General features: G+C 42.2%; 1 protein-coding gene across 3 annotated transcripts in view; it reads right to left on the bottom strand.

The window, feature by feature from the left end:
* CORO1C (coronin 1C) overlaps positions 1-27,034 on the bottom strand; it is a 449,605-nt gene that overhangs the window by 28,232 nt on the left and 394,339 nt on the right. For all 3 annotated transcript variants that reach the window (XM_069214780.1, XM_069214782.1, XM_069214781.1), the window contains exons 6-8: positions 3,594-3,713; positions 2,618-2,722; positions 590-735 (exon numbers count right to left, since the gene is read on the bottom strand). In XM_069214780.1, the coding sequence (XP_069070881.1) occupies positions 590-735; positions 2,618-2,722; positions 3,594-3,713 (371 nt within the window). The remainder of the gene's footprint in view (positions 1-589; positions 736-2,617; positions 2,723-3,593; positions 3,714-27,034) is intronic.

The following is a 27,034-nucleotide window of genomic DNA, read 5'->3' as shown; positions in this document are numbered from 1 at the left end:
TTCAGTAATTACTCAGTAGGGGTCTCTGGGTTCCAGTAATAATAAAGCGGGGGATTCACAGAAGTCAAAAGGTTGGGAACCATTGAGCTTGAATTTATCCACGCAGGCTCTCTACTCCTCCTAGCCCCAGAACATGTTTTTCTAAAGCATGTGAACAGATATAACAAAAATGACACAAGGAGCAAAATATTAACTTAGAACACACAACCACATTTCACTTTCATCCAAATGCTTTATCTCCTACACTTAATAGTAGCAGTATACAAAAGATTAACACTTCCAAGTCTGAATGACAACGCTTTGTGAGTAAACAATGTCATAACATCAAATCAAGAGAGAACCTATTCAAAGCCAAATTATACCTTCATGTCAAGTTTCGTGTAACTCTGCTCATCAGGTTTTGCTGCAGAAGATGCAAACATTCCTATGGGTCTTAAAATGGGAAATGCTACTTTTGCATCCTTCCACCCCTGATAACTTTAGTCAATGGGAGCAATCGACATGCATTTTAAAACCAAGTACATTGATTGAAGGATGCCATCCTTTGCAAATGTAATCGTCGAACGCTTTCCTGCCTGGTAACCTTTACCTGGAAATTTCACATTTGTTCACATCGAGGCCTCTCTTTGGCATGAAACCCATCCCCCGCTGTGGCTCTTTGCTGCTAAATGTGCTGAGGTAGTGAACATACGGTGATTCATCTGTGATCTCGAAATAGCGAATACTGCTGTCTCCCTGCAAGATAATATTAAAGGACATTTCACTTAAAAAACAATGGTAACTCATGTCACATTATCAACCAAAAATTGGGATTACAGGGTGTATGCAAATTTTGAACCCAGTACTCTTACACACATTTTGCCACATGAAACGCAAGATTCCAGGTTTTGCAGCTCATAACATGGGAAAATGTTAGTGATACCACATCACCCCCAGATGCAACATGCGTAACTTGTAATGGGAATGTAGAACCTCGCCCTTCATTGTTATTTAGCAGGTGTGGTATTAAACCCTCAAATACCTGTGCTCACAGAAGGAGACCCGAAGACATTAATACTGGTTTCTTTCAACTGTGTGGTAGCCTCTGGCAAGTGTTTTTTTGTTGTTTTTTTGTGGATCCTGGGTATGAAACACCCAATTAACTCGCACAGTGTTCTACATTTATTGAGGAATCTTTTCACTGCCCACAAAAAATATCTCTCTTGGCGTAATATGCCAAAGGGAGGCGCTGTGCCTTAGTGCTATGCTTTGCAGACTCAGTAAGTCATCTGTTCCAGGCACAGATGGAGGAACTACTTTCAGCTTGGTGGCGCTGTCCAGTAGTGTCAGCTCATTGAAATCAAAGCTTTGAAAATTCCTGATCGTATTAAAAAAAGGTTTTGGGCCAAACTACTTCATAGGCGAGTTTCTATAAAGACTAAGTTGGGAATACATTATTCAATGTCCATCAAACCTAATGTATTCTTGTAAAATATAACAGCATAAGGTGCAATACTATGAAAATCACTCCCATCATAATTAATATATACCTATTAGAAATAATGCTCATTATAAAGACCCCTAATCGTGCTGTGCATTGAAATAAGTCTCCCCCCCCTCCCCCCCCCCAAGAAATAATGTGCCATGTAACAATATTCCTTCTCTACAACAAGAGAAGGAGGCGCATTAGCAAAGCACTGCCACTGATGGTACACTGCGATCCGCGTCTCATTCTTTTAACATAGAGACAGTAGGATGGACTTGATTCCTACCCCCCCATTTGCCACAGTGAAATCCTAGACCCTTCCTGCACCAATTCTCCCGGGTACCATAACCGTGGGTGATTGTTTTATTCCTACACAGTGGTGATTAGTTTACCACAGTCTGCATGATGAAGGGCACAGCTTGTCTATGGGTTGCATTTCCCAGGTAACTCCAAGTCCTGAAGAGACCCTTATAACCAATCGAGGGTCAAAACATCCTCAACACTTATTGCAAACAAACTACTTGCCATTTCATGAGTCGCATGTACACAGGCAACTATGGGCCTACTCTAATGGATTAACATATATGAATCTATTTGTATACCAACGCACCTTGTATTTATCTACACTGCGTATTCACAAGTTAGGTTGCGGATTTGTCACGTGGGGGTCGCTTTGCACCACTGCCTTCTGAGTGCCCAGTTGAACATGTGATTTAGGACATGAATAAATCTACTCTAACTGGAACCTACCTGACGTTTAAATGTGTTTTACAATTCTGCAAATCATTAACTACAGCCATTTTGCTGTCGTTATCAAGTATCTTGTTGTAAATGAGTTCTATGTGAACCACTGTTACTCTTTTGTGTAGATTTGGGTTCATTGTGCACATTTGGGCTCTTTTTGTTTGTGAAGAATATACCGAGGTAGGACTGGACACACGTGGCATGCAGGACTCTGCCTTCTGAACTATGCAAGTTAAACTTTAAACTTTCTGGTTCTCCTTTTTGGGACAAAGCTGTTTTTGAAAATGATCCTGAATTGCACAACAAAAGCATTACGTCAATAATTACTTGCCATAGCTGGAAACACACCAGCTCATATAAACATTGGTGTTAACAGGTGTCTAAATCATCTTACAAATGATACGTTACCTTTCCACACAAGTATATGATATTGGTGTCTGGGTCGTAAAATGGCAGCAGGACCCCGTTGCTAGTGTCCATTTCATGAAGTGCAATCGGCTCGTTCATATTTTTCTGCAGATAACAGAAAACAAACTTTCAGAAACTGTGTGTATATTATTTGAAATATGCACCTAAATAAACAGGGAGAGATTGTTGTAATCAAAGATTTTAGCCATTTTGATATACCAGTGCTACCTATAAAATCATAATTCTTTTTTTCGATTTTTCATATTAAGGTGACCGCATCCTTCCAGGTCATTAATGATGCTGTTTCCTGAACGCGGTTGTGAACACCTTATGCATTCTGGGTGTTGTAGTCTTGCTGTTCTTCCACTGAACTAATTAACAGAATGCACCACAAAACATTGATTTGTGGGTGAAAAGTTCAGGTCTGGACTTTATCCACATGAATTTGGAGAGAAGTGGTCACTCGTATAAACACAAGAACCCTAGAGCAGCGGTTCCCAACCTTTTGACTTCAGTGGACCCCTACTTTATCATTACTGGAACAAGGGGACCCCCACTGATCATTATTGGAATCCAGGGACCCCCAACTGACCCATTACTTAAAGATGGGGACCTAATCTGTTAATATTATTTAATTTTCTAAGCAGTCGTGGCCCCCCTGGTTCCCCGGACCAGAGGTTGGGAACCACTGCCTTAGAGAATTCATTCATACTTGAGCAGAAACAGGATGCAAACGATCACTCGCCGCAATGAACAAGCGTATGTTGGATTATATATTAACTAGGAGGATAATCAATGCACAACTTTGGCAAAGCAAGCATTTAGGTGACAGGCCCTTGGTCCTTCTAGAATGTGGAAACTCAATATCTGGCCTCCCAGGTCCCAGAATACTAAACCAGCCTCAACATAAGGGTAAACTCAGAGGAAGCAAGTCACTCAGTGCTCAGCACGTTCTGAAAGGGGACTCTGAAGGTACCGGGTTCCAAAGTGCGAGCTGCCGTTCGCTCATGCGGCTGAACCCGGTGGTGAAGAGGTTCCCGTCCGAAAGGAAGATGGCTCTCATGGGACGTGCTCCTTCGTGGGCTTTATCTTTCTCCTGAAATGGAAAGCACCAGGGCAGTATGAGAACCGTGCAGCTCAGACAAATCATTACAAGAAAGAAAAGAGAAGTTTAAAAACACCAAATATTCACTAAACTGAATAAAGCACACAGTTTCCTGTTTCTTACCTTTTGGTCATCTAAAAAACCTCTTTCTCCATCCATGTACACAGACAAGTCTTGATCGCCCTTGCAATAAACGTAACTGATGCCCTTTTAGTTTGTTCCGGCAAGGGATGCACCTTGGTGTAAGTGTGACTAACGGGGTTCCTCAGCCCTTCCTCTATAGGCCCAGATGTCTCTTAATTAGGGTAACTAAGGGACCTAGGAACGTAGGGTGGCGACAAGAGTTAGACCACCAACATACTGGCATATACATTGAGTATATGCCACCAGAGAATCCAATGTCCGTTCTGACAAATATCATGGACTCGGTTGCGACACTAGGCAGAATCATGTGTATGGTTAAGTGTGGCTGGAGTACTAGTTCCCCTACTCCCCCCCACCTAGATTGTAATACCAAGTGGTACCCTATATAGTAAAAACCCAGACTGGATTTCCACATTGTTTTTTAATCAAATCATTCACGGAACCTGAGTTATTAGTAAGTACTTCTCTGATTACAGGGTGTAGTCCCACTCTCCATCAAAACGGGTTTTTGGAGAGCGTGGGGATGTCCTATGATGAGGCATCACACCTGGTGTTGTGTGAGGACATCCTGTCACACTTCTGTGTGTGTCTAGGATGAGCTGGAAGGTACGAAAATGTACAAAATGTGATAAAATATAAATTGGTAATGAAATCACTTGGGTGGCTTTTGTGTGTGGAACAGCCTCTGTTTGGAGGCCAGTGCACCCTTGAGGCCCAATAGCTTCTAGTTCCCCACCGTGGATACTTTCCATGGTTTTTGTGATTTGATGGTAGTAGTTTTGGTTTGATCATTACAAAGAAAGATGTATACATCCTCTGGTTATTTCATACAATCTGTATCCTGTAGCCATTGATATATTAGTGACTAGTACCTTGCGCCCCTGCAAAGTGAAGCCTGTCCCCTTTTATACTTTCGCGACTAGTCCATGGGATTTTATATTTTAGTGACAAGCGCCCTGCACCCCTGCAAACGGAAGCCTTTGGCCTATACACTTTTATCTTTCAGTGATTAGCTCTCTGCACCCACGGTAGCCTGTGCCCTTTTATATTTTAGTGACTAGCGCTAACAATTTATATTGTGGTGGCTACCATCCTGCACAAATGCAAACTGAAGCCTAAGACCTGAGTCTTTTTGTATTTTATTGACTAGTGTTCTGCACCCCTCCAAAAGGAAGCCTTTGGCCTGCACCCTTTCAAATTTTAGTGACTGGTGCCCTTAACATCTGCAAACTGTAGCCTGTGGCCTGTACTCTAACATTTGACCGATTGATGCCTGTTTCCTATGAAAAGGAGCGTAGCCTGGACTTTCTTACATCTGACTGATCGAACCAGCATCCCTGCAGGCTGCCGCCTGTGTACATCCACTCAAAAATATACTACTCCTCACTTTCTCACAACTCCTCGGCCTGTTCGTACCCATGGTCTCAGCTCTACTCCTGTTCACTACATCCCGCAGAGCATTCCCTTCGCAACATCTCTCTTAGCTTTCAATCGCCTCGCTCATAATACCTTAAGACACCCCAAGAGCTCCCCCTCTATAACATCACTGAACCGCTCCTTGACATTGCTCAGAATTTTGACTTCTACATACGTTCTTCAAACACGTACACCCCTTCACTTTACCTGTGCAATGCTAAATCGCTCTGCAGAAGATATCCCTTACCAGAGACATCTGACTCACACACACAACTTCCAACAATAAGTGAAATACTATTTGGACATACATTCAGCCATTCAAAGCAACTACAGCAACCCCTCACATTCACCACGCTTGCCCTGCGAGGGCTGAGTCAGCCTTCATTTGAACAAGATATTGATAGCACCCCCTCTGTACTTCAGGACAACTCCACTATCACTGGAACCCCCAGTTGTTACAAAGACCCATTCGAGGTGACCAGGATTCTAGGTCAGCACTAGGCCAGGTCTGTCCCACACACATTCTGGAAAACCACACACAGCTTTCAGCTCCTTGCTGACCACTCACTCACCTCAGTTGCATGGTAGGCAACTAGATCTTAAACTACTCTCGGGCCCCCTCTGCCACTCTCAATCCACCTGTCTATCCACCATTGGCCATGCCCTGGTAAGCAAACTTCTTTCAATATGAGAGAGCGTAGTTTAAATATTACATATTTTAGATGTGAAATGCTTATACCTAACAAATGCTGCATACAAAACAATCATAAAATATTGTTTGCTTAAAATATTCCTAACATGATTATAAGTGTGAAGAAATCATTGTACACATATACTAATGTCGACTATAAGAAATAATTGCTTATGATTAATTAAATACGTTAACATCTGCGAAAATTGTGTTTATTAGAATCCATAAGTCTTAAGTTAGCATGAGCTGAAAACTTAGCTGTGTAGCTCGCATATTAAAGCATATTTTTTCTGTTTCTCCAGTGTGCTGATTCGCAAAAGGCCATGACCCAAAATGTGTTCTTTTTCTTTGTTTCATGTTGCAAGTGAGGATCTTTCTCACTCGCATGCTAGTTGTTTTTGTATAAGTTTTATACGTTTTTGCAACATTAGTTTAAACATCCAAGGACAATCGACCATGGAAAAGAGAACTTTTGACCCGAAGAACGTGCCAGAAAATGAAGTAAAGCCACCTACGGAGACGTCAATTATGAAGACCAATCAGAGTGTTATAAATTATCGTGGGGTGACAATTACATTACTTAATATATAATTTGACAGGTTGAAAATAGGGGGGTGTAGTGACTATCCAATAGAATTTTGGGGGAATTTATTGTGAAAAAGGGATAAAAACCCATGACACAGGAGACTTGAGAGAACTAGGTAGGGAAAGATATAGATTGCATCCAGAAACTCTGTCACTCTGTTTGGTGATTTGAGATTTAAATAAACCATCCTTACCCATAGACTGCCCCTCTACACTTCTCCTCCTTATGAGGGAAGTGTCCCCTGTCCTCTAGATGAAATAGGTTGACGGTGATCTAACTGATGTCCTGAAGACGAAGACTGATCCTGTATGCTGACTCATTCCGAGGAGGGTAATTATGACAATTGCTATTGTAATTTGTCTACATGCTTTTCCTTTCTAGGTACCAACTGCTGTATTTTTGGATAGAGACCCTAGTTAGATGTTTTCCAAATTAGTGTTCTAAATTGTTCTGCATGAAGTCCAACATGCTGATGCCAATTAGTGGTTAGATTAGGCATTCACCTTGACTGACATAACCGACGCGACTGACATTGTGCTATGCTGAACTAAGGCGTATATGATGTTTTATGCATTCTGATCTGTGTATCTCTTACATTGGTGTTTTTATGTTTGTGATCTTTGCATTGTCAAAATCTTATCACAGTTGCCATATTGTGACTATGCTCTTTTGCTTCATGGTTTTGAGATTAATACTCTTGCTATCAGATTGTAATCAATAAGGAATAAAATTCACAAAACTCCAATAAAGGTGTGGTTATTCGTGACTGAAAGGTCATGGTTGCGCCGGTAGTTTAACCAATGTCTAAAGTGAAGTATATTGTGGTGATATATGTTGATAATATCATTGATATATTGCTTGACATATTGATCAGTTATCTCGTTCTATGGTGTCTCACCACTGGGACAAAAGATTCATCGCACTTAAACGAGTCCTAATGTGTATAAATTGACATAGAGGGACACGTTAACAGTTCTGGTAGCAGAGCGACGGTTTGGCCCTTGGGGGCCCTAGAACAGAGTTTCTTTGTTTAATTTGTTTTTCTGTGATAATGCAATTCGGAGGTATGATGGGTTTCTAAGTTCGCCATGGCTTTCCCGGGATCTCGGAGCCTGCCTAAATGAGTCGGGAATGTTCTCGGCGCCATAAGTGTGTGTGGTTAGGGTCTCTGCGCTTGCCTAAGCTTATGCATCTTGCAGGTGATTGTGAAAAAATGTGTGTGAATTTAGGCCAAATTAAGTGTTGTTTAGCAGGAGTGGGCGTACTCCACAGTATGAGAGTAGGGAAGTCGGCGTACTTCATGTGAATGTAGCGCTTGTTGCTCAAAAATTATCCATGAGGTTGGTTGTTGTGTACGGACCTGTTGAGGTCTAAGACTCCGGAGTATGAAGATAAATGTGATATATGTTGTAATCTGTGTGGTTTAATAGGTCAATCGGGCGTGGTTGACAAGTCGAGTTTGAGTCATAATGTGTGTATGAAACCTTCGATGGAGATTTGACAAATTCTAAAGTGCACTAGAAGGAGTCATTGACAAGTCGAGAGTAGAATTTGCAGGTCGAATTCTGCTTGCGTATGCGGGAACTGATAAGGAGAGAGTAGCGGCTGAGGCTTCAAGTGAAATCTCTGTAAAGTTCTGAAGCGAATGTGTTACCCTTCCTGTAGTAAACCGACAGATTTGTGCTGTCATTTTAAGGTGCTTGCAATAATTTGCATTAGTTTGTGAGATTTGTAAGGGTCACTGAGGAGCGGACAAGCCGCAAGACTTTGTCAGCCGCAGAGTGTGTGTGAGTGTGACGTCAGTGGTGCCGCGGCTGAGATAGGTCGGATGTCGAGAGGGGTCGCGCACGGATTGGCTGCCGTCTGTGAGAGGCAATAGGCTGAGAAAGGCAGGTGAAGAGTATCTTGGGAACTAAGCCATTCCTGATTAAATACGAAATAAGAGAATCGCAAAAATGAATTTTGTCAAAGCATTCAAGAGCGCTCTAAAGGGAGATGTATATATTGTCGCAACCGATGGGGAACCTACACCACCTGAGGGCACACCAGCTTATACGGTTATGGAAGAAAAGGGTGTTGCGCCTTGTTTATGGATGAAACAGTGGCGAAAATTAACAGAGAAAGAGGGGTGTTTAGCGTTCCCAGAACATGGGACATTTAATTCCAAAGGTACTAGAAAATCTAAGGTGGATGTTAAGTACGCAGAAATCACCTCCAAGACCGGCACAATATGAGGCTTTAGCGATTTGGGACTTGATGGCTCTTAAACATAGACAAGAAAGGTTTCAGAGAAGACTGAGAAGGGCGGAGAAATCCTATACAGAGGCTAGATGGGATAATGAGAGCAAAATGTGGAGACGGGGAATTGTAGACGGGTTGAAGTTATTCCCAGCAATAACACAGAGAGAAGAGACGCAGGGAAAGAAAGCCTCCTGTAAAACCGACAAAGATTCAGGCAAATCTAAAGAAAATAAAAGATCCTGGGAAGAGGAAGATGATTCAGATGATGAGGAATTTATGGATAGATTGCTACATGATCGCCCGCCACCATATGCGGTGAGCGATAGCGCTCCAAGTACTAGTCTGGATCCTGGGAACCAGACGCAGGAAAAGGGAGTTGCTGACACAGTACAGACTAGCGATACAGCTTTGATACAGAATGGTGACAGTGTACCCACTGCACCAGACTTGCCGATACAGTTGCAGCCTCCACCGCAGATAAAGAGAATCTACCTTGATGTTCCAGTGCTTGAGATTACTACAAACTTGATAGTGCCGCCAGACCCGATATACACAAAGCCAAAGCTAATACAGATCGATTCAACTCCGAAATTAATGTCTCAACCACAACCACAGCTGATACCAGGGTACAACCCTGTAGCTGGTCCACCATTAGTACCGGTTCCGGGTACATTGGAACAGACATATGGAGTTGAGGCTCCAAGAAGTCTGGGTCCAGGTCAGACACCTGCTGCTATATCGTTACCCATTACTGTTGGTCCCCCAGTGCCATTGTACACACAAGGTAAAGCAGGGGTGTGTGACCAGGGAGTGATGACACAGGAAGCGATAAGAGGAGGGCCTATGGGAACTCCACAGATAATGGCGCCTGGAGAACAAGTAAATGAACCACCCAGACCCTTAATGGACCTTAGTCCGGTAGGGGCACCTCTCGAAGCAATGCGTCAAGCAGGGTTGGGAGCTTTAACCCCGCAAACCATGAGTACGAATACCTCACATTCTCCAATGATACATGCAGGGAACATTTCACTGCAGGGTTTTACAGTTCAACAGTTAAATGAATGGTTAGAGAAAACTTATACTTCACAAAAGACCGCAGTGACTACAGTTGAACCTGAGAAAGAAAAACAAGATGAATACCTGAACTTTACACGACTAAGGGTAGAAGCTGCCGAATTAGTGGAAGTGACAATGGGAGTAAATAGATTGCAATCATACACAGAGGCAGAACTAAGATACTTGTGTCCCAAGATTACCAAGGAAGTAGGTAAAGTACATCAGAGATTAGCGAACCTAGCAGACAAATACAATATCGACATCAGAAACACTAAGCATTTGAAAAGAAGTTACAGATTAGATTTTGATTCAAAAGATTTTGAGCACATGAGGTCTGCAGGGATGAAGGCACATTTGAGAGAACTGTTGCAAAGTGCACAAATCTGGGGTGCATTAGAGAAATGGGAAGGCCGATGGGCAAAGAAAAGAGATAAGGGAAAGGGTGATAGCCCAGGGTCTAATCAAGCTAAGACCTCGCCTGATTTAGAATCGGTAAAAATGTTACCTATGAGAGAAACAGCTGGTGGTGTTTTAATACATGTGCCATGGACCAGAGGAGATATTCTATCCTTTACTAATGATTATCCTAGATTGAGAGAGAAACCGATCAAATGGTATCAACAAACGGACAGGTTTGTGAAACTTACAAAATGTCTTTGGGAAGATTTGAATACCTTGTTTGAGATCATTGTTCCGCCTGATTTGTGGCTCGAGTGCAAGAGAGAGGTAGATTGGCTGACAAAGGAGCCGGCGAGAGATAAGGTGACCGGAGCACCTTCAGAAGAGGTGATGAAATATTATCATAAAGTGATTGAGTTTTTGAAACAAAAGGTGTCGCCAAAGGTGACTGACTGGCAGAAAATCGACCGGACTTCTCAAGAAGTTAAGGAATCAATACATGCATATTATGAGAGGTTGTTAAAAGCATTCAAGCATTACAGTGGTACTGAGACTATCGAGCCGAAGGATATGAATCACATTGTGTTTAGATTCGTCGAAGGATTGAGACCAGAGGTTAGCCAAATGATTAAGAATCATCTGATTTGTTGGCAAGCCAAACCGATTGATGAGGTATTGCAATATGCAAAATACTGTAGTGACGAAATTGAGTTGAAGCAGAAAAAGCTGAAGGAGAAAGTGATGGTGATGCAGATCAGGGCTGCACAGGCTGGAATACAGGGAAATGGAGTTCAGCAGATGATACAGCAACAACCACAAATGAATGGCGTGTTTCAGGCACAGCCGAGAGGTCGAGGGTTTGTGAACCGCGGGTTAGACATGAATAACATTGTTATTCCAAATGATGTTCAAGGAGCGAAAAAGGTGTCACCATGTCACGCGTGCGGGGGTGTGGGGCACTGGAAACGGAAGTGTCCAAATATGGTGCAGGATGGTGCAGGATGGTGCAGTTCAGCAGAGCACTAATGTTGGTACATTACAAAACTCACGAGGTCCAAAAATAAGACATCAAAATCCAAATTTTCAGAATAATTTGGTACAAATGCAGGGGGTACAGCCCATGCAGCAGATACAAATGCCACGTTTTCAGTTGATACAAATGCAACCAGTGCAACAGCAGATTCCTATGGTGCCTAGACAGCAAATGCAATTGCCAATGGCTCCGATGGGACAGCAACAGGTGATGCTTCCTCAGCAGGTCACAGGTCAGGTAACAAATCAAAACAATATTGTACAACAGTTCCCACTACGAGGTGAAAATGGGATGAATGATGAGTGGTCAGATGATAGTTCAGACAGTGAAGAGTGCAGGCTTGCAGCATCCCTAGAGGTGGATCAGAGAGGCCCATATGTAGAGGGAAAGGTGATGGGCTATAAGGTTTCATTCTTGGTTGACACAGGAGCTACACGTTCCACAGTTCGAAGTGCAGAAGTCCCAAAATTGCCTCTCTCGGGGCATACTATACGAGTGGTCGGAGTAGCAAATCGGTACATGACTAACCCGATTACCGATCTGGTACAAGTTGAAATTGGCAACTTCCAAGGGCTACATAGATTTGCTGTATGTGATTCCAGTCCAGTATCCCTACTGGGAAGGGACTTACTCTGCAAAACAAAATGTTCAATTACCTGTTCCAACGATGGATTTGAAGTACAGACAAATAGTGACGATGAGGGAGATGAAAGTCAGATTATAGAGGAAGAAACAGGGACAAATGAAGATTACCCTCTGATTACTCTTTTCCCAATGCATACCTTGATTGATCTACCTGTCGAACTACAAGGAACAGTAACTGAGAAAGTGTGGGATTTGACCGGGAAAGAAGTAGGATTAATAAAGGGAGTAGAACCAGTCAAAGTTCAGATAAAACCGAACGCAGTGTTCCCACAAGTGCCACAATATCACATGACCCAAGATGTCCTCATTGAAGTATCACAGATAATTGCAGATTTTCTCAGACAGGGAGTTCTGAAAGAGGTCTTGAGCAGTCCATGTAACTCTCCCATAATGGGTTTAAAGAAGCCCTGTGGAAAAGTTCGAATTGTGCAAGACTTGAGAAAAATAAATGAAATTGTGATAAAATGTTGCCCTGTGGTACCTAACCCAGCAGTAATAATGTTCCAGGTTCCCTGTGATGCTGAATGGTTTACTGCAGTAGACCTATCACAAGCTTTCTTTTCGATACCTCTTCATGAGGACAGCCAATTTTTGTTCAGTTTCAAATTCCTGGATAAGGTGTACAGTTGGTGCAGAATTCCTCAAGGGTTCTCAGAGTCACCATCCATCTTCAATCAGATATTGAAAAAGGATTTGGAACCTCTTGCACTGCCGTTTAATTCAACTCTTGTGCAGTACATCGATGATTTGCTTATTGCATCTAAAACAAGAGACAGTTGCAAATATGATACCATTGCACTACTAAATCATCTGGGAAAGAATGGGCACAAGGTGTCACCCAGAAAGTTACAATATTGTCAGAAAGAAGTAAAATACTTGGGACATTTGATTGAGAAAGGATCCAGAAGAATATCAAAAGAAAGGATAACAGCAGTTTAGCAAATGAATCCTCCAACAACAAAAAGAGATGTCAGGATGTTTTTGGGAATGGTGGGCTACTGTCGCCAGTGGATACCCAACTTCTCAATTATTTCAAAACCGTTAATAAAACTGACAGGGAAGGAAGTCAAGGATGAGCCATATACTATAACTTTGTCAAAAGAGGAACTTGAGTCATTCATAGAATTAAAAGAATGCATGTGCAGAGCACCAGCATTAGGGATGCCAGACTATGAAAAACCTTTTCTGTTGTTTTGTCATGAACGTGATGCTTGTTCTTTGTCTGTCTTAATACAGGTCCACAGAGATGCAAATCGCCCCGTAGCATATTTTTCAGCTACTTTGGACCCTGTCGCAGCAGCCTTACCAGGTTGTTTGCGTGCAGACGCAGCAGTTGGTCAGAGTCTTTTGCAATGTGAAGGCATAGTCATGGGATACCCTGTGACAGTAATGGTTCCCCATTCAGTTGAAATTCTGTTGACACGAACTAAGACTCAGCACATGACAAATGCACGCCTTACTAAGTATGAGACGATCAAAATGGGATCGCCTAATGTCACTCTTAGGAGATGCATTGTACTGAACCCCGCAACTTTGCTACCAAATGAAATTACTGAAATTAAAGATGGGGAAGAATTTGAACATTATTGTCTTGAGGTGACTGAGCTGTGCACCAAGCCTCGTCCAGATATTCAGGACACTCAAATGAAAGAAAATGACTGTATCATGTTTGTCGATGGGTCCTGTCTAAGAGATTCTGCAGGAACCCTGAGAGCTGGGTATGCGGTATGTACCATAACTGGCATCGTCAAAGCCTCCTGGCTCGAGAAAGTGTTTTCAGCACAAGTGGCAGAATGAATCGCCCTTACTAAGGCATGCCACGCAGCTGTAAATTTGAAAGTCACTATCTATACTGACAGTAGATACGGATTTGGAATTGTGCATGATTTTGGCCAGCTTTGGTCACAGAGGGGTTTTATGACTTCCTCTGGTTCTCCTGTGAAAAACGGTGAACAAATAAGAGATTTGTTGCACGCAATTCAGTTACCTCTCGAAGTTGCCGTGGTGAAGTGCAGTGCTCACATCAGATCACAAGATTTTGTGTCTATGGGAAACGGCTATGCAGATCAAGTCGCAAGATTTTGTGCATTGAACTGTATATCGTTTAAGGAGCAATGGGAATTGTTACCACAAACTGAAAATGACACATGCTTAAACCTAGCATTACGGGTGGTTGAAACCTTAGATGAACTAAAAACATTGCAAGGTCGTGCGAGCAAAGAAGAAAAACGTTCCTGGCAAAGAATGCAATGTGTACAAAGAGCTGATGATCTATGGGTTTCAGAGGAGGGGAAATTAGTCCTGCCAAATAGCCTTTTGTCACAGTTTGCCCGGCTTTACCATGGGCTGGCACATCTGGGAAGGGATGCCATGATTAGATCCTTTAAGATTGATTGGTTCAATCCAAAATTCAGACATGCTGCGGAAATCACTTGCCACAGGTGCGTCATCTGTCAACAGATGAATGCTGGGAAAGGAACTGTGGTAACTTTGAGCCATATTGGGAGAGCTGGAGGTCCATTCAACAAAATGCAAATGGATGTTATCGAAATGCCTGTTTGTGGAGGATTGAAGTACGTGTTGGTGATTGTGTGTGTTTTCAGTCATTGGATCGAGGCATATCCCACACGTAGGAATGACAGTCTTACAGTTGCAAAACTACTACTCAGGGAATTGATACCAAGATTCGGGTTTCCGGTGGCTATAGAATCAGATAGGGGTAGACACTTCGACAATGAGGTGATTAAACTCCTGTGTGCCGCACTCAACATTGAACAAAAGCTGCATTGTAGCTATCGCCCTGAAGCATCAGGATTAGTAGAGCAGATGAATGGTACTTTGAAATCAAGGATGGCAAAAATGTGCACAGCAACTAATATGAAGTGGCCAGATGCCTTACCTCTAGTGCTGATGTAAATGAGAAACACACCAGACAAGAAAACAGAACTGTCTCCCCATGAAATCCTCATGGGCAGAGCTATGAGATTACCAGCAGTACCTGCAAAGGCACTAGTGAATATTACAGATGATATGGTGTTGGATTACTGCAAAGGTTTGGCTGACGTGATTCGCTCTTTTTCTTACCAGGTGGAAGCTAACACGTTGCCGCCGATTGGTGATCCAGGTCACTCTCTACAAGCCGGTGATTGGGTGGTTGTAAAGAAGCACATGAGAAAATCGTGTCTAGAACCACGTTGGAAAGGGCCATATCAAGTGATATTGACAACTACTACCGCTGTGAAGTGTGCCAGGGTTCCCAACTGGATACATGCCAGTCATACGAAAAAGGTAACGTGTCCCGTTGAAGAGGAACTTGAAGTTTCCGGCACAGCGACTTCAGGAAGAGAAGTCTCAGGGTCAGAGAACAGTCAAGAGGGAACTGAGACTACTGGAGAGCCCACTGAGAACAGCCTTGTCCCTCAAACTATCAGTGAGTTCGAGAGAGGTGACAGAGTGCCTATCTCAGTAGAGGCAGCAGGAGAACTAAATCAAGGAGAGGTTCTCCCAGAAATAGACGAATACGGATTAGAATCTGAACCCAACATAGAACCGGAACAAGAAAGGGAAAGAGAAACTGTAGAGAAAAACCAAAACGTATCAGAGTCCCCTGAACCAATTACAGGTCCGTCAAGAGAAAACACCATATCACAAGAGGAGGGTGCTGTCCAACGTCCTGAAGGAAAACATCGAACCAAGACACATAGAGGTGACAATTGGCCAGACAAGCCACACCCTAAGATAAGAGAGGTATCAAATGACACAATAATAGAGGAGAGTGATACTTCACAAGCAGATGATCTGAGTGAGGGAGAACAACAAGGTGAACGAAGATTAAAAAGAAAAAGAATTGCAAACAGAAGATATACAGGTCCTGAATGGGCATACGCTACAACCTCTGAATGGCAACAAGAATTCCTAGCATTCTGTTTTAATCGAGAAGTACCAGGCCAATACTACGGCACCTGAATGAATTCGAGAATTTTTTTTGGGTTAAATTGAAAAACTGGAAAGAAAGAGAGACTTTAGAAACTACCGGAAGTGACACTAGAAAAACGAATTTGACTTTTAAAGAAACCTGATTACGACAAGCTGCTAACCTGACTTGACTGAAAGGGTCCTGGAGTGAGTGAAGGCGCTGTAATATATGCAGAAAAAAAAAAGAAGAAGAAAAAGGGTTTATCCTCAAGTTAATTGTTGATCTGCTATTCTGATTCTATACAAACATGGCTTACATTAGAAATAGTAGCCAAGGGAGTAAGGTGTGTGGTTGGTTAGGTCTTATAATAGGTGTTGTGTGTGCAGTGATAATAGTAGGAGTGATTGTGGGAATGCCATGGAGAGAGAAAGAAACTATTAACGCAACTTCAAAACCTGAAACTACTACACTAACACCGTGGGAGAGATTTGAGCAGGATGCAAGACATATGCATGAAGGGACTAATGCAAAGGGAGAACTATCTACTAATGTCTTCTATCGCTTACTAAATGAGTATGCGGAAACTATGGATGCGAAAGATTGTTATGTATGTGCTAAAATTCCTTCATCCGTGCAGGAGGGGGTTACTTATCATAGTCTTCCCCTTGCTTATGGAATTAGTTGCAGCTTGCTACTAACAAGATTCTATAATCAAGAGCATGTGCAATACTTTTATTCAAATTTGGATGTTGTGTTTTCCTTTGTGCCTGTGATTGAGTTCTTAAATAAATTAGCTAAAGAGCATGATATAAAAATAGTTAGGGGATTCTTTGAGCCAACACTCACATTTGGAACTGCTTACGCACATCACAATAATTTGACTTGCTTACTATCGCCTGTAGAGAAAAGCTTTTTAGATCACAGATGATAGGCGCAAAGCACTGAAAGAAAGATTAGAAAAAGGATTAGAAAAATGTACTTATGCAAATGATTATGCTTATACCGCAATCAAGACACAAGGCAAACTAGCTATAGATGCATTACATGTAGGTAGACTCTGTGTATATAGGCCAAAATCTGATCAAGACAATTTGTTTGTGGGTACGAGTGAATGTAGGCATGTGTTTTTGTTTCAGAGTAAATGGACCTTTATGTTAAATGGACAAGATCCAGCAATCCCTGGAATCTATTATATTTGTGGGCTAAATGCTTATTACCATCTCCCTAAGGGATGGTATGGGACATGTTATTTGGGGATAGTATTCCCAAAGATATACCAAATTGATGACTTAAAACAGATACCTAAAACATCTGAATTTCAACATCCTGGACAAAAACGAGAATCAGTGGCGGCTGTCATTGGTGATATATTTGGAGCCATAATCCCATCAGTAGGGGTTATCTTGAATTCCATGAAAATTCAAAAGTTGTCTACTATAGTGGATAACATGTTGACAAATTTTACAGGAGCCATACTCCTGATGGATACTGAACTTGCTGCAGAAAGGGCTATGACTCTTCAAAATCGACTTGCTTTAGACATTCTTTTAGCAAAGAGTGGAGGGGTCTGCAAAATGCTTAATGAGCGTCATTGTTGCTCATTTATTCCTGATAACAGTAAGAAAATTAGAAGCATGCTTACTAACCTTACTAGAGATAGTATAGATTTGAAGGATTTGAAAGAACTTGGTGTTTGGGAGAAATTTGGAAAAGGAATTGCCCGAGTTGGAAGCTGGTTTACCAACATTTGGAATGGGGTACTTGCAAAAATTCTGATGAGTTTATTAATTGTTTTGGTTTGTCTATTAGGATTATGGGGGGCATGTAAAATTAATGACAAAATAAAAAGAAATTGGACTAAAAGAACCAGAAGAAATGAAGAAAGTGAAAGAGAGAAAATGTTCAATGAGATATGGGAAAGCTCACATAAAGGGCAAGATGTTGAAATGCGTATTATGCGCAAGGTGAAAAATTACATCAAAGAGGATTTGTGTGATGACGAGCGTCATCAGAGGAGGGACTGAGAGAGCGTAGTTTAAATATTACATATTTTAGATGTGAAATGCTTATACCTAACAAATGCTGCATACAAAACGATCATAAAATATTGTTTGCTTAAAATATTCCTAACATGATTATAAGTGTGAAGAAATCATTGTACACATATACTAATGTCGACTATAAGAAATAATTGCTTATGATTAATTAAATATGTTAACATCTGCGAAACTTGTGTTTATTAGAATCCATAAGTCTTAAGTTAGCATGAGCTGAAAACTTAGCTGTGTAGCTCGCATATTAAAGCATATTTTTTCTGTTTCTCCAGTGTGCTGATTCGCAAAAGGCCATGACCCAAAATGTGTTCTTTTTCTTTGTTTCATGTTGCAAGTGAGGATCTTTCTCACTCGCATGCTAGTTGTTTTAGTATAAGTTTTATACGTTTTTGCAACATTAGTTGAAACATCCAAGGACAATCGACCATAGAAAAGAGAACTTTTGACCCGAAGAACGTGCCAGAAAATGAAGTAACCCCGGATGTGCCACCTACGAAGACGTCAATTATGAAGACCAATCAGAGTGTTATAAATTATCGTGGGGTGACAATTACATTACTTAATGTATAATTTGATAGGTTGAAGATAGTGGGGTGTAGTGACTATCCAATAGAATTTTGGGGGAATGTATTGTGAAAAAGGGATAAAAACCCATGACACAGGAGACTCGAGAGAACTAGGTAGGGAAAGATATTGATTGCATCCAGAAACTCTGTCACTCTGTTTGGTGATTTGAGATTTAAATAAACCATCCTTACCCATAGACTGCCCCTCTACACTTCTCCTCCTTATGAGGGAAGTGTCCCCTGTCCTCTAGATGAAATAGGTTGACGGTGATCTAACTGATGTCCTGAAGACGAAGACTGATCCTGTATGCTGACTCATTCCGAGGAGGGTAATTATGACAATTGCTATTGTAATTTGTCTACATGCTTTTCCTTTCTAGGTACCAACTGCTGTATTTTTGGATAGAGACCCTAGTTAGATGTTTTCCAAATTAGTGTTCTAAATTGTTTTGCATGAAGTCCAACATGCTGATGCCAATTAGTGGTTAGATTAGGCATTCACCTTGACTGACATAACTGACGCGACTGACATTGTGCTATGCTGAACTAAGGCGTATATGATGTTTTATGCATTCTGATCTGTGTATCTCTTACATTGGTGTTTTTATGTTTGTGATCTTTGCATTGTCAAAATCTTATCACAGTTGCCATATTGTGACTATGCTCTTTTGCTTCATGGTTTTGAGATTAATACTCTTGCTATTAGATTGTAATCAATAGGGAATAAAATTCACAAAACTCCAATAAAGGTGTGGTTATTCATGACTGAAAGGTCATGGTTGCGCCGGTAGTTTAACCAATGTCTAAAGTGAAGTATATTGTGGTGATATATGTTGATAATATCATTGATATATTGCTTGACATATTGATCAGTTATCTCGTTCTACGGTGTCTCACCACTGGGTCAAAAGATTCATCAGCCTAAAACGAGTCCTAATGTGTATAAATTGACATAGAGGGACGCGTTAACAAATACATCCTCAACCTCTCCCACCCATCACCAGCTTGCCCAGACCTCTGATGAAATACAGCTCAACTTCACCCCGGCATATCTCATCATGATGCACAATGTCCTCTTCACTCCAGCTTGTCCTAAATACTTCACGCAGCCCAGGTTGTGATTATAAATATCACCTGACAAGTGATCTGTGAAAACAATTATGCGATCAAAGCTGCGAAGATGGAAAACATGCTGTGCCTGAGAAACTAGCGTCTTACAAATAATCACTCATCTGCAGCACCACTGATGATAAAGCCAAAGGCAGCTACTACTAATGACTCATCTCATCACTCCAGCCACACTGAGCACCTATGCAACTCTTACAATAAATACTACCCATGCCACCGACTGCTCACACACCCTCACAGCTAGCAGCTAATTCCAATTTAAAACCCACTTTATCATTACTTCACCTACCACTGCACAACCTCCTTCCTCCTCACCCACCAGAAGGTAAGAGCTGCTTCTATCACTTTTATCTCAACCTTCCTTAATAGCCTCCTTTCCATTCTGAAATTATCATGCATCCCAATGGCCCCATGCTGCTGCCTATGTTACTCTCTTCTTGTATCCTCACCTCACTCCCCAAGCACAACCCTCTTCCATTCTTCCCTACTATTCTCAGCGCAATTATCTAAATATTTGGCTTCTCTTATCACTTATACCTCAATGACAGCCAAACAATCTTCTCTTTCGCTTCTCTTAGAGGTCATGGCAATTCCTACCATATGCACCCTCAAGATCACCTTAAAAACACCTTATAGGTCACCGGGGCCTAATAATCATATCTCCTTGCTCACACGTTGCTTATGGTAAGATATAAAATAATTCCTTCATATAAATATGCCCTTATGGACATTCCAGTTCACCAGTTACAAATGGTTTTCATTAGATGCAGTTTCAGCATATGGGTTGTTGAACACTGAACTACTTGTGCCAGTGGGGAGAAAAACACTTTCTATTTGTTAAATAAATTATAGTGAAGGAATTTAGAATAAGGCATCACACAACAATAACCAGTTAGAGTTGGGAGTAAATGCAGAGATGAGTTCTGATAGAACCTGATTCTCACTGAGACTGTAAACTATGTGTCTCTGTCTAGGAAGGAACATAAAAGGGTACAGAAGCTAGGTTTGTCTCTACTTAGCACTGAACACTTCACATAAAACTGGTCTTGGATGAGCAACAAGATGTACAATACTTTGTCAGGAGAGCCCAACTTGGTGTCTGAAAACCCAGCTATTCATTTTCTACTTTAAAGACTTCTACCTATACCCAATTGTAAACAAGGCTACTCACCTGGAGCATTGTCATGTCAGATTTCATGTGACTGCTCGGTTGCCCCTGTGGCAAGGTCTGTGATATACACATTATTTGTAATAAGTAAGTAAACCCCTTTGAAGAATACAAAACTAGTGACAAGATTCCTAAAAAATATTTAGCAGGCCCATTACAAAACTACTCAAGATTTCAGAAGCCTGCTTCCGACTGGCCCATGGAGGCTGTATGGGATCCAAAATAACCTTTTTCTTGGGGAAGGCTCAATTGTGATAAGCCACGTTTACACCAATACTTATGTGTTGGTTCGAGATTTGGGCTTTAATTCAAGCTGCATAGTTATCTTTATGATAATTGAACCATTTTGATGAACTCTTAAAAGAATAAAAAGTCACTAATGAAAACCTACTGACTTGGGGAACGTTAAAAAAAAATGATGAAATTCCTTTTCCATGGAAAAGGCAACAGAAGAAAAAGAAGAGAATGGCGTGCCAAGGAGACAAGAATGGGAAAAGGGGAGCTCAGGTGTAATGATATTTGTGTTTTGACCATTGACTCCAGGTTGCACCACTTTGCACTTGGCTTAGCTGTCCACCGCCACATTAGCAGTCACAAGTTACAGACCATTTTGTATTCAGCTTATCCTTAGCTTCACTGAAACTTTAAAGGTACACGTATTTTTCTGTGCACAACATGTTATGCAACACATTTTCTCGTTCATGTTTTTATTCTGCGTGTCTGCGTGCTCTTTCTCATCAAGGGCTAGGACATAAGGTGGAGGAGTCAAGTCAGTCAGCAAGATAAGGATGTACTAGGATGATGTTTATGGTATGGCAGGGAACAGTTTAGTTTTGGGAGGGACACCTTGGGAACGTGGCCAGTTCCAACGTGTTTCTTTCAAAGCTGACCTGAAGTAGATTTGAACAACAGAGAGCAGAGGGTTTTTTCTAGAAATCTCCTTTCTGGCTTGTTTAAGGTATATAAGAGACCCAGGATTGACAGTAGAAGATTCAGAGACTTCAGTCAGGATTGAGACATCAAATGCCTGGCATATCGTGAGGGTAGATCTCTTTCTCTTCCGTGGCCGATCTTGGCTTGAAGCCACTGAGAGAAAGATGAAGAAGCAGCTGTGCCCCATGGTGATTAATTTTTACTAATTATTAGCTTTGCGTTGTGGTGAATATATATATGTATAGGTATCTGTGCCTTTGCATGTATATATTTGCTGTTTATAGACTGAATATTATTTGTACATATTCTCACTTTATCGTTCTGCACATTTTAAAGGTGCACTTTCGGTTGTACTGACCTTCCTTTACGAGCCTTGCAGAGTGATTTAATAAATGTCTTCTTTAGACTAAGAGGTGCATTCCAGAGATTCTTTTGACTCTTTTCAGTGTGAGTGTATTTTAGCTCAGTCAGCAGTAAAGCAAAACAACAGGGTAGTGTAGAGGGTAAGTGAGTTGTAAAAATAAATAAAAAAAGAATAAGGAGGAATGAGAGTAAGGGGTTTGTAAAAAAAAAAATGGGAGTAAAGCAGGAGGGGAGTATGCTATAATAGAGATTTTTAAAGCAAATGGTTACCAGACGGGCCTTCCAGCACTAATAGACATGCCTGTCACATAGTAACTAATATAGAGCATATCAATCGAAAACATGTGTTTTGAGACGTTTCCTGTATTTTATTTCTTCCTTAATCATTCTCAAGGATAAAGGTAGCGTGTTCCAAAGATTTGGGGCCGAGTAGGCAAAGAAGCGCCCACCACTTCAGGCTTGCTTGATTTTGGGCACTGTAAGAAGCCTTGGGTATGCGGACCATAATTATCTTTTGGGGTTGTCAACCGCTGTATTACAGGAGAGCTTCCATTATATATCACCCGGTGGGCCAAGCAGAGAGATTTAAATGTAATGTTCTTGAGTACTGTCAATTAAAGGGAGTAAAGTAGGTATGGGAGTAAGGGTTTGAAACGTGAATCAAGCTGGATGGTGAAAAAAGAGGCTTGAAGAAACAACAGGAGTAAAGCGGGAAGGGGGGTAAAGCGGGAAGGGGAGTAAGGACTTGGAAAAATACATGTAGTAAAGAGGAAGTGAGAGTAAGGCATTTGTAAAAATAAATAAGAGCAAGGCTTTAGAATAAGGGGGTTAAACCAAGGGAGTGAAGCAGGAGGGGCAAGGAGGTTGGTATAAAGGGAGTAAAGGGGGAGAAAATAAGGGGTTTGAAAATGTGAGTAAAGTGGAAGGCAGAATAAGAGATTGGAAAAAATAATTGCAGTAAGGAGGGAAGGGGCACAACACAGGAAGAGTGTAACAGGACTGAAAGACAGATGGAGTAAAGCAATAGAGGGAGTAAGCAGGTTGTAGAAAACGGGAGTAAGCCTGGATGGGGAGTAAAGGGTTTGAAAAAAGGGAGTGAAGCATAAGTAGGAGCAAGGGGTTTGAAAAAAATGGAAGTAAAGCAGGAGAGGAAGTACAGGATTGATAAAAAGGAGTAAAGCTGAAGTGGGAGTAAGTAGCTTGTAAAATAAAAAGAAGGAGCAGAGGAGGAGTTAAGGGGGTTTGAAAAAGAGGGCAAAGTGGGACGCAGAGGTTTGTAAAAAAAAAAAAAAAGAGAGTAAAACAAGAAGGGGAGTAAGGGCTCTATAAAAGGGCATATATTGGAAGGAGTAAGTGGTTTGTGAAAAAAGGAGTAAAATGGGAGAGGGAGTAAGAAGTCTGAAAATACTGGACTGAAACGGAAGGGAGAGTATTACAAAGGGCACTGCGAGCATGGAAGAGGGTCTTGAAAAGCAAAGGGACTGGGGTTAACAGGTAGCTGCCCCCACCCCCAACGCATTTCTCTTAAAAGCCACAAAACGAAAATCAAACATGAAGAAATTGACATTTTTTCAAGAATGGCTTTCAGCAGCTGTTTCATCAACCTGGGGAAAACCATTTTGAAAGGAAAATTGTCAACAAATGTTCGACTAAATAAGTTAGACAGAACCATTTTCTACATGTCGGGTGTTTGTCAAGATCACATAGAAGCGTCTTTCATGCTGTGATCTTAGCCCACAATGTCAGTTTAAGGTCACCAGGTAACTTCAGAACTGGCTTTTAAATAAGACCCTGAAGGCACTTCAGAACCTATCTCTGTCAAAATCTCTGAGGGGATCCTAGGCTTAATTGGAACCAATGGACTGTCCAAGAAGAACAAGTACTCTGGATAAGCCAACGTGGCGTAGGGTGGAAAAAAAGGCCAAATTGCCCTCTGATTATGTATATGGAAGCTCTACAAAGGTAGAGGAAGGGAGCCAGTGACAGATGAAGCTTGTTCTTGTGAAGGCAAACTGATGGAGTCAGCCAGCAGGCATGCATTGGATGCTGGAGACTCTACAGCAAAATAAACACATAGTAAGATAGTTAGTTATAGATAAATGTAACGCTGAGCCCAAAAATTCTTCACAACAAGTAGATCCCTTCATGTGTGAGAACACAGAAAACTGGTCATTGAATAGGGCAGCTAGGAGAGCACCTGATCATAGAACTGCACTAAGGGACACAAAGAGATCCTCGGCAGCAGTTCCCACAAGCGCTTTACAAAAATACATCCTTACCTCCTGGAGCTGAGCAGAAGTACTGGGATATGGATGCCATAGAAGAGGGACATGCTGGGATGTGTTCCTAGGGGCGGAACGGGCTGAGCCTGGGACCCCAACCAATTGCTTCTTCATGGAAGCGCTATCTCACATTAGTTATGAAACTATGCGTGCTGGTAATGGTATGCCTAACTTTGTGTCCTGAGCTGTGCCCTCAGGGAAGCACTTTCCCCAACAGAAAATTACTACTTTTCCACCCTTCCTAAAAATAATTGGTGAATTTATAAGTTATCCCAAAGTATTCCAGGACTGGAGCTAGAATAGCAACCCTTTAGTACATTCTTTAATAATCTGGTAAGAAGTAATTATGAGTTTTCTTCGTAGGAGGGTCCCTCTTCCTCCAGATGCAATGTTGGTCGAAGTGCAATCCTATAGGTGGTACCAAACAAGGGGGCTTGGTTAACGCTTCCAGTGTGAGTGACTAAAGAGTAAGAGGTACTGGTGATTTGTAACAGCACCTGAAGTTGAACATGACATGTTAATGAAGCGATGGCTTTGATTGGCTCTGGTGTGGCAGTACATACGATGTTACTTTGTTCAAGCATCAGTGGGTGGGGGCTCCGCTGGGAGGTTTACTGGACTGGGGCGAATAACTGGGGCATGGTAGTACACTTTCTAGTTAAGTTTTACTTTATCTCCGAATTAGTACTGTAAGCACGAAGACACTGCCACAATTACCTACCTCATTATTTACAGGCACTCTGAAGCTCTATCTTCAAGGGCTTCTATTGGTCTATTAGATGCATGAAAGTGTGGCGCCCATGCTCCCTCGGTGAAGCCTACCCTATGACAGATATTGCACTACATATATTACATATAATTATTTCAAATTACGAATTTTTGCCTGTGCTGCTAGCAGATTAACATGTAAATATGAATGTAATTTGGCTGGTAATTGGAAGACGAGTCGATAAGTCGAGATCTGAAAAATGGAAAAGATCTCCTGTACGGAGACGGCATTCTTGCATTCCTCGCCACCTAACCAACTTGTGTGAGATGCTGCCACCACGTGGACAGATTCAAAACCGCTTGGCAATAAAGATAGGCTAAAAGTGCTACATGTGCGGTCCTTCAGCTGACTAGCTCTGTTTACTAACAAGTACATACAGGGCACTTCATCTGGTCACAGACAATTGAATCGAGTGACGTTTAGATCATTACACGAGGTCCCGCGAAAAATGTGGCACGGGGCTGCGGGGGCTTCAAAATAAAGGAGAGCCGAAGGATTGAGGGAAATAAAGTCACAGTAATGTTGAATATTTCATAAGGATTCTTCTGGGCACCGTTATTAATCCAGGCGTGTATCTGCCTGGAACCTTGGGAAGGCACGTGCCTGACCGAGCTCTCCAGCCTCCCTTGTTTGGCTGCCAGTTCTGAAAACCAGCTGTTACCAGTCGGAAGTTACGCCAGGAAAAACGTATTCTGCCAACATAATAAAGCATTACAGTTGGGTGAATTTTGTGCGAATCCGCGAGCGAGCTGGACTGTGAAGTGCTCTGCGAGCGATCACGTGCTGGGTCCCCTTCGCCACAGGCGTCAGCGCTCTTAGCTCAGTGCGGGAATGGTGTGCGCCTTCTCCTTTGCTAGCCTTCACCAGAACCTAAACCGATGCACTCTTCCCTCTGGTGTGTTCCCGCCAGGACTCCTGGGAAACTCAGAGACAGATGGCGCAGTGCTAATAAGAGGACAGCATAACCGTGGTCGCCACTACCCTGTGAGCCACAACACACAAGGAGCGCCTTGATAAGACTCAGAAGGCAGCAGTGGTGTAACATTAGCCCCCGCGTGCGTGGGAGGCGAGTTCCAGGGGCCCCCCTCAACTCAGTACACTGTGCACGGACGGCAGGCCCTGACTGGGTCCGAGAAGGACGGGGGCCTCTATGTACTTTGCATGGGGGGCTGAGGGGCCCACGTTTCGCTACGCCAGTGGATGACAGATGCAGGGCATGACCACTATTCACCTGCAATGACTAAGTAAGTTTGAGTGTTCAGTTAGGAAGTATTTTTCCTAGAGGGTGGTAATATGTATTTGTGCCTGGACAACACCACCAACCTTGTATAGTCAGGCGGGTGTCAGATTTGATGTTGGTTTTATTGATGTTATATTGCACAGCAATACCGGACAAGCCAGCTTCAAGGCGCAGACGTCATTGTTGCACAAGTGCCCGCATGACGCTGAGGCATACCTATCCTAATTCTCAAGCTCCCGCTCTGAGAGGCAAGAGTCACGTTTCAGGCATGGTCTCAGTTGGGCTTCAGACCTCAGGGAAGGTCCCAAAAGGATCCCGTTTGTGGCCACTTGCTTTCATGTGACGAACCAGGGAAGCTCACAATGCATACACAAATTGGGTTTTGAGTGTATCTGAATCAGACTCTTTCATCAGTAAGTATTCTTTCAGATGAGGCGGCCTCAAAGATAACAGAACAATCAAGGATGATAGACCCTACAGGGAGAAGGAAGCAGGCCCAGAAAGGTTCATAAGGAGGAGTCTGGGGTGTAAACTTGAGCCTAATATGGGGTGTTGGATAAAGCTGGAGCAGCATCGGCCTGTGTGCAGATAACCAAGAAAGGCACCTGGCACAGGAGCGCACTATCTAAATCAGCAACCGACCCGCAGGTAACAGGACAATTCTTCTCTCTCTCGGAGTCCA

The sequence above is a fragment of the Pleurodeles waltl genome, chromosome 11 (assembly GCF_031143425.1).
Source record: "Pleurodeles waltl isolate 20211129_DDA chromosome 11, aPleWal1.hap1.20221129, whole genome shotgun sequence".
In the NCBI taxonomy this organism is placed as follows: Eukaryota; Metazoa; Chordata; class Amphibia; order Caudata; family Salamandridae; genus Pleurodeles; species Pleurodeles waltl.
Note: the sequence above shows the minus strand (reverse complement) of the source record. Positions and strands in the feature narration are given on the sequence as shown.